The sequence below is a fragment of the Excalfactoria chinensis genome, chromosome 1 (genome assembly GCF_039878825.1).
Source record: "Excalfactoria chinensis isolate bCotChi1 chromosome 1, bCotChi1.hap2, whole genome shotgun sequence".
In the NCBI taxonomy this organism is placed as follows: domain Eukaryota; kingdom Metazoa; phylum Chordata; class Aves; order Galliformes; family Phasianidae; genus Excalfactoria; species Excalfactoria chinensis.
The window spans coordinates 164,215,956-164,224,489 of NC_092825.1; the positions used below are offsets into that span (position 1 = coordinate 164,215,956).

At 37.6% G+C, this 8,534-nt stretch overlaps 1 protein-coding gene across 1 annotated transcript in view; it reads left to right on the top strand.

The window, feature by feature from the left end:
* The window catches only part of UBL3 (ubiquitin like 3), a 58,171-nt gene extending 50,904 nt beyond the window's left edge, over nt 1-7,267 (top strand). Inside the window, exons 4-5 of the mRNA XM_072326390.1 lie at nt 5,076-5,153; nt 5,490-7,267. Of these exons, the coding sequence (XP_072182491.1) occupies nt 5,076-5,153; nt 5,490-5,542 (131 nt within the window). The 3' untranslated portion in view covers nt 5,543-7,267. The remainder of the gene's footprint in view (nt 1-5,075; nt 5,154-5,489) is intronic.
* Nucleotides 7,268-8,534: the final 1,267 nt, after the last annotated feature.

An 8,534-nucleotide genomic window follows, 5' to 3' on the forward strand; every position in this document is an offset into this window, starting at 1 on the left:
TATACTGTTTTCCTTAGGTGTAGAATGACATATTGTATCTTATATTGTATTTTCCTGTTCTGTTCTGACTAGTTGTTAAAGTTTGGGGTGTACCAGCTGGTCTGTTTAGACTCCTGTAGAAATAAATGGTGATGCTGCTTTTATTTGTTGCCTTGCCAAATGGAATATTTTTGCCACTTTTCTTACCCTGCTTTGAGGGCAAATTACTACATAAACACTTGAGTGTTTTAAAATATTGGATAAAGATTATGATAGTTGAGTAAACAGTACTTTAAACCTTAGTGCAATGAAGACATACACCCTATGAATGAGAATGAGGGGAAGCATTCTTGTTGTCCAGTGCTCTCCCAGGGATACAAGTGCACAGTTAGGTGAAAATAAAAGTAAATGGCTCCCCTTTATCTACTCAGAGAATGCAATTCAATTATGCCCCCTTGTGGCAAGTTTTTCTGCAATTCTATACTTTTTTAGATGGCTCTCTTGGATGGAGGTGTGACGCAAATTTGTGACAGTGATCTTTCCTTTAATCTCTACTAAGTTGTCAGAGTTAATAGCTTTTCCAGTGAATATATTCAAGCCATTTAAAAAACAAACACTCTTACCTTCTCTGGGTGTTCATGTGTTTGCTTGATTGCTATAGACGGAGGATAATGCAATACAAAATCACTAATGAAATGTTTCTGAAGTTCATGTGAACCAGGAAGGAACATTTCTGGACTGCTTATGATGGTATTTCCATTATGGAGCGGTTGGGATGATAAAGCCATTGATTCATTGTCTGCCATTACTAATGTTGGCTGATGATGTACTTTTAAAATAGGTTTACTCTCCATATAAATCAATTTTTAATGCTTCTGTATAAACTGAAAAGATGATTGTCACCTCAGCTGAGAGAACTCTGAGATTTTTACTCACTCTTTAATTTGTATGTTTACCTGGTGCCAATGTGTGTAGCTAACATTGGTTGGAGAAGGGCTGAAAGATAAATGTTCACTCTTGGATCATGTCTGCAATTACAGACGTGGATCTTGCCTTACATTTTCCAGGCAAATAGAGCTAATTGGGGTTTTCTTTACCATTCACCTGTGGGTGTTGTTTTTAACTACTAGTGCTTGTTCTCTTCACTGATATCTGTCTAAACCTGAAGCAGTCTTCAATGTTTGTTGAACAAGTTATGCGGAAATATAATAGCTGTGTGCTGTTGACTTTTACCTTCTTTCAGTCTCTGTGTTCTGAATGCTTTGGTTCTGGGCATTTCAGTTCATTGTTAATCACTCATGCGTTGCGATTTAATCATCACAATTTTACCCTAAGGACCTGACATACCTGACATGTATGTTAGTGTTTTTCAAAGGTGTTTGTTGCTGTCTTGTTTTTAATGAAATAAAAAAATCTAAGAGAGCGGCTTACTGTAGTAGGAATGAGTTTATCTATCTGGAGTGAGGTAAACAGCTCAAAGGGCAACAACAATTCCTGTAGCAGCCTGGAAAGGCTGTTATTTCATTACTAAAGTTTCTACTAATAACCCCAAGTGAACTGGTGAATTTTAAAAGTAGGGGGGAAAAAAAGCTTTCTTGGTAAATACAATATTTAGTTTCTTGTGCCACTGTAATACGGTTCCATTATGCTTCTCTATCTGCAGCTCTATATATCTGCTATAGCACTTAGTGTTTTATTTGCTTTAGGTGATTAGGAAATATTGACTGGAATTTGAACTTACTGTGTACTGAAGCTTTATCAACTGGTGAAACAAGAGTTTCCAAGGAAACAGTGTGGTGTGGCTTCTTAAACACGAGTCCATTTTGATCACATTTAAAATGACATAGTAGTGTTCTTGCTGTAGCTTCACATGCATAAAAAATGAGACTCCTTTAAATGCAGAGTCCTCAAAAAAAAAAAAGAAAATTGAAGGAAAAGACACCAGAGTGGAAAAGTGCATTTTAAAGGAACCATTTATTTCACCACCTTATCTGAATGGATGCGTTCACCTCAATCTTGTGAATAAATGTAACAGCTATGACAGTGTACTGGATTGCTGATTTGGACTTTGGGTTGTATGTTGTTGAAATGATTTAGTAAATTGATTATCAAGTGATTTTGGGGGTTGGACTCGATGATCTCTAGAGGTCCCTTCCAACTCCTGCAATTCTGTGATTTTATTAAGGATGCTGTGTGCAATGTCTGAAAGATGAAACTGGATGAGAAGAGAGGATTTGATTAATGTTTATAAATATCTAAAGAGAGATGGGAGGCAAATGGATGAGGCCAGGTTCTTCTCAGTGGTGCGTAGCGATAGGACAAGGAGCAATAGCCTAGAACTTGAAAATAGGAAGTTCCGTATTAACATTCAGAAGAACTTCTTTATGGTAAGGGTGACAGAGCACTGGAACAGGTTGCCCGGAGAGGTTGTGGAGTCTCATTCTATGGAGGCATTCAAGACCCAGCCGGATGCCTACCTGTGCAACCTATAGTAGGGTACCTGCTTTAGCTGGGGGTCGGACTTGATGATCTCCAGAGGCCCCATCCAACCCCTACAGTTCTGTGAAACAGCCAGGCTTACAGCATTGCATGTGGTAAAGAAATAGAGAAGTGTCTGTAAAGCTTGTCTTGCTACCCATGGTGCTTCAGATACCCTGTTTCCTGCCTGTGCCAGGTTGGGGATTGTCTTTGTCTTGTTGGACAGCGGCTATAGGCAATGTCTTACTTAAAAGAAGAGGGAAAGTCATCCTGCCCTGTGCTGTTCATATACTAAACAGAGAGTGAAGGGAGAAACCTGACAGTAGAAAGTCTGGAATAAAAGCAGAATTACATAGATGGGAGAGGAATTAAATAAAGGTTTAGTTTAAGTGAAGCAAACGAATGAAAGAGCAAAGATGATAGCAGGAAAGGATTACTGGGCTTAATTTAGAAGCTTTCTTTCTTTCTTTCATGGTGCTCCAAAGCAAACAGTTTCTAAACTATGCAAACTACTAGCTGAAATAAATTAATTAAAAAAATGAGCTTTTTGCTTGATTACTGTAAATAATTAATCTCCACGACTCGCTAATCAAGTCTCCTCAAGTGTCTTAACATTATGTAAGATGTCCCTAATGTGATTAATTTGTGAAATCTTGGTCTTTCTTGGGCCCAGGAATTTATGTAATGAAGAAAATCATTTTATGTTGAGTTTAACAGGCTCTTAATGTGCTCTTTACAGAGTTCTCAGTTGTAGCACAGAGAAGAGTTCCTGAAATACTTTATCCTCTCAGACCACAGGCTGTCAATAGCTTCTAGTTGCAGGCTTCAAGTATACTGAGCAACTCTCAGGTCTGCTTTTTGTAGAGGCAGCTGTTCCTCCAGTACAGCTGCTTCAGGGACATTTTTATCTGTGTAGCCCTCTGTATGTTACACCAGTGTCATAATCAGCTTGATTTTTCTTCAGAATCATGGCTACTAAATCATTTCTATTGGCAATGTTGTAGCTATGCTTGTATCAAATGTGAGTAGTGAGCAAATCATGTTTGTTTGTTTTACTGCACAATTCTCTATCTATGCTGTAGTGATTAAAATGAGTAAAAGCATTTTCTCTTCCGTTATTTCCAGATCCATGAGACATTCATTTATTCACTTAAAATTATTTGATGCGCTCTGTGTGAAAACAGAAGTAATAAATTGAGCTTAAGAGGAAGAATTCTACTCAAGTCAAAATGATTTATGTGTTTAGGGTGAAGCCATTGTTATATTTCTATTTCTCACTAACTTTTGTCCTTCTATAAGAGGAGAAAAAAACACCTTAAAAAGAGCGAATGTTCAGTTTGCACGCTAGAAAAATAGTTCAGAAAGTTGCTTAGGATTAGGAGTGAGGAAACAAACCGAAAACAATGGAAAAATCCTGTAAAAATTCTTCTAAAAGATTAAAAAATAATAAAGTTTCTAATACTGAGCCTGTCAGTGAGAACTTGTTTAACATAATGAGCAGAAGTGAATATTTTGATTTAGAAGCCTTGGTATTATACTGCAGTGATAAATCCCCAATGCAGCACTGCGCTGGGATATTTAAATTAGAACGTGAAAAAATAATGTGAGTTTCAACAGTAAGCAGAATGAACTGTGGAACTTGTTAATAAGACCCACATTGGCAGCGTTGCGAGGAGTAGCTTATCTGATCTTGTGTTCTATATTTGATGCTCTGCACGTGCCGTGATGTCACACTTGAATATTATAAAGTATGATGCAGACACTTTGTATCTCGGAAATGCACATGATGGGTGTAAGCATATTTTGGGAGAATGAGTTTTGCAGTGGTGGCTGGTGTTTTGAATGTCTCAGAACTAACAATGTAGTGGCTGAAGTAGCCATTTTTTCTCATCTTTATGAATAAAGGGCACTTAGTGCCTGAGTCTTGGCCTTCCTCTTTCTATTGTGAGAGGACAACTAAATTTCTTAGAAAGAATATCAGAGGGCTGAAATGCCTCTGCTATGAGGAAAGGTTGAGGGGACTGGGCTTGTTTAGCTTGGAGAAGAGAAGGCTCCAGGGAGACCTCATTGTGGACTTCCAGTACTTGAAGGGAGCATATAAACAGGAGAGGGAATGGCTGTTTACGAGGGTGGATAGTGACAGGACAAGGGGGAATGGTTGTAAACTTAGATAGGGAGGTTTAGGTTAGATACTAGGAGGAAGTTTTTCACACAGAGGGTGGTGACGCACTGGAACAGGTTGCCCAAGGAGGCTGTGGATGCCCCATCCCTGGAGGCATTCAAGGCCAGGCTGGATGTGGCTCTGGGCAGCCTGGTCTGGTGGTTGGTGTCCCTGCACACAGCAGGGGGGTTGAAAGTAGATGATCATTGTGGTCCTTTTTAACTCAGGCCATTCTATGATATGATTCTGTGACTCCTAAGAACACCATGGCTTCAGTTGTTATTATTGTGTCCTAAGATGGCAATCTAGAGAACTTTTGCCAGGAATACATTTTTTATAGTAAGTAGCTCAAAGGTTATGTATGAGCTTCTGAACAGTTGCAAATCTGGTCAAGGTTGATTTCAATTGATAAGAGATTGCTGTAACGTATTATAAATATCCCTTTCTCCTTTTGCAGCATTAAAACTTCCTTTTGGCAAAACAACAGTGATGCATTTGGTGGCTAGAGAGACATTGCCAGAACCAAATTCTCAAGGTAAGCTGCACATTAGAAGTGTTTCTTATTCAAATATGTGGCAAAGCAGTCATGTCTCAGGCTGTGTAAGTATTACATAATAGAGAAGTTTATAGAAGAGCAAGAAATTAATTTTCTGTTTTAGCGTTTTTGTAAAATGTAGAAACTTCAAAACATCAGATTTGTTATTAAAAAAAATATTCCTAATTTGTTTGTGTGTAGATAATAAAACCATGCATTATTTTTATTAATAGAAAATGAAGCACGTTCTTCTCTCAAGCACAGTCTATTCACACACAGAACAATCTGATCCTTTTAGAAACAGCTTCTGAGCAAAACTTTCTTCTTTCTCCGCAGGTCAAAGGAACCGTGAAAAAACTGGAGAAAGCAATTGCTGTGTAATCCTGTAAACCCTGTTAGCTTTACCTGCTAAGTGTGATGTAATATAGTCTTTGTCTTTCATGCTGCTGGAATAGAAGAGGCCCTACCTTGCTTCAAACACCTGTAGGAAGAGCCTGTCTGTAAATCCATGGAACTGAACTATTACACGAACACTGTCTCATTAGTCTTTTTTTAAAGAGAAAGATCTGTGAACACTTTGATTTATTATTTTTTTTTTAAATTCCTGCTTTTTGTTTGTTGAATAATCCTACAGTGCATCGGTTCTTGAAGAAATTTGATCTCCTGAAAACTTAATGTGTTCTTTTCCATAGCAGGAATCATTTTGCTACCACAAAAATCTCTTATTAACCAGATCTAACTAGTCGAGCTTTCTAGATGCAATTTGCACTAAGTATGGTTGACAGTATATTTCTCATCAACAGTCTGTAACAACATTTGAGATACCTGGTAGTAACCTACAATGTATAATGCAACACTGGAAAATAGTATACCTATAGTGAAAGTAACTCTCATTTATGGCCAAATAAGAAAAAATAATAACTTAAGTCAATTCTACCTGAGTCAACCTGAGTGGTGGCCGACCTGGCACAGAATGCTAACTAAACCAACTCTAACTATAGATATTTTCACTAAAACAAAAACAAAACGATGTGCCTGTAATTTAAAAGCACTCTGTAGAGGGCTGATGAAACTAATCCTTTTCGTTACCGCATGCACTCTGTGTCTCGTACGTTAGGTGAGTGCTTAATTCAGACAGCACAAACAAGTGCAGAGAGTGCATTTCCTAGCCTTAATATGGGAGGGGTTATTTCCTGTAGTTCATAGGCTTTTATTATTGTGCATAAATGTTAGAAAACATCTACTAATCAGTTTTATGTATTTGAATATTGACAATTGGTGTTTTTCAGTCACTTTCTCATCTGTACCTTAGTGTCCAGTGTCATGCTTACTCATTAGAGACTTCAAAAGAATTATTAAAGTTTAAAAAGCAAAAAGAAAAACCTCTGCCATAGTACTAGTTTTGTTTCTTTACGTAACCTGAATTTGGTATTAGTGCTTGCAATCGTATTAAAATCAGAAGCTGATTTTTAAAGGCATACATAATGAAAAGGATGCCATTCTTTTATTTCATATCAATAATTCAAAGGTTGATATGCTAAAGAAATTTGCACAGCACTAAAGCATGAGCTAGTTTCATCTAAAACTGTAAAAAAAAATATTAAAAAATTAAAAATAAAAAAAAAAAAAGAAAGATTTTATATTTTTTTCACTGGGGAGGAATTCTTCCTGGCTGAAATTACAAATATGTGTAGAATATATTTAATAAAAATCTTATAAAATACATAACTATAGAAGTTAAATATAGATTGGCGTGTAGTATAATAGAACAATATTCCATATAAATAGCTTTAGCCTTTAAAAGAAAGTCACAGGTTGACATCGTGTTCTGTACTTACGTGTCCACGACTCTTACAAGATGTTCTATATAATCCTTTTCTTTTCTGAATGATTGGCATCATTCAAATGTAATCTGGTTATTTTATCCATTGTTATTGCTTTGATGAAATGCTTTATATGCGGTAGATTTACAGAAATATTGTTCATACTGATCAGAATTAAATTTGTATAGAGCAGAGTTTTAAAACAAATTGTAAATAGCACTAAACATTTTCTTTCTGCAACCTGTACTGATAGACTCCCCTGTAAACTAAATAAAAAAATATTGTAGTGCATTTTGGTGGTGCTTTAAAGGGCTGTGATCGGGTCCTTAGCTAACTTCAGTAATGCTTCTTAATCTGGAAACTGAGTAAGGAACTTAAGGAAGAACATACACTGAGAAGTGTTAGTAAAATTTCTCTCTTCAGTTTTGTTTTCACTGGCACGGTGGCTTCAGATTTTGGAGTGCTTCAAACTAATGCTGTGGTGGCACTTAAGCCCCTCGGAGAAAGATGAAGCTGTCGGCACCAAATAATTAAATGGAAGGTGGGAACATTCCTGTCGTGTGACCACACAAACAAGTTCCTGGGCAGGGCCTTAGGTGTGCTCCCACAGTGAGCGCATGGCGACTTGTGCGGCTTCGTTTCATGTACTCTTTCAGCGTTAGGAGTTGAGGGGACAGCATCGTTCTGTGTTCGTTGCCTAATGAACTTGGGAGGGAGTTCCTTTTAATTTAATGTTATGACTAGGTAGGCAAATATAAAGAAACCACAGTTTTTATTAGAAAGTTTGATAAATGTTGACTTCAGAAAGCCCCTCGTGGCATCTTATCTTCATCTACAAGATGGAACTTCCCTTTTCCAAAGTGTAGCCCGTCTGTGTTTTGGGAATGGGTTACGACAATACAAGGAGAAGAAAGAAATGGGCTGAGGCAGAAGATGTTTCATTAGTGAAAAGTCTTTAAGATGCATTGACTTTAGAAAATGTTTGTAAGGTAAGCGTGTTTTCCAAAAGCAGTCAGCTGCTTTAATACTGCACGGATACATGGAAATCCTGTAGCTTCTGGTTAAAACATTCAGCGGGCTTGAATAGCGAAGTATGCGGAGTTCCCTTTTGTCGAGACAAATAAAAGGTATGTGCTTGTCCAAGCAAATCTGTAAATACTGCCTGACGTTTAAAATGTGAGCTTGTCAAAACTCAACTCCTGCAGAAACCAAATAGAACTGTTCCATTAATTCTCATTCAGGCTCTTAGAGCACGCTCCATTCTACAGCGTTTCTGCTGTGGTGACAGACGAACGGGAGCCTACAGAGGAGGCTTGTTGAAAGATCTGTGCGTTTCCCTTGGATGCTTTGTCTTGCGGATTTGTCAAAACAAAACTGGCAGTTCTTAATTCCAGATTGCTCTGCCTTGCTAAAGCTCATGCATGTGTTCCTCTTTTCTGTTGATTGGAATCAAGAGAGTACTTGCAGACCATGAAGATTAAGACTAAATCTTTGCAGGGCCAGGCTGTTGGACGGTGCGGTGATGTATTAGAGCGCTTGACATTTGATTCTCGCTGTT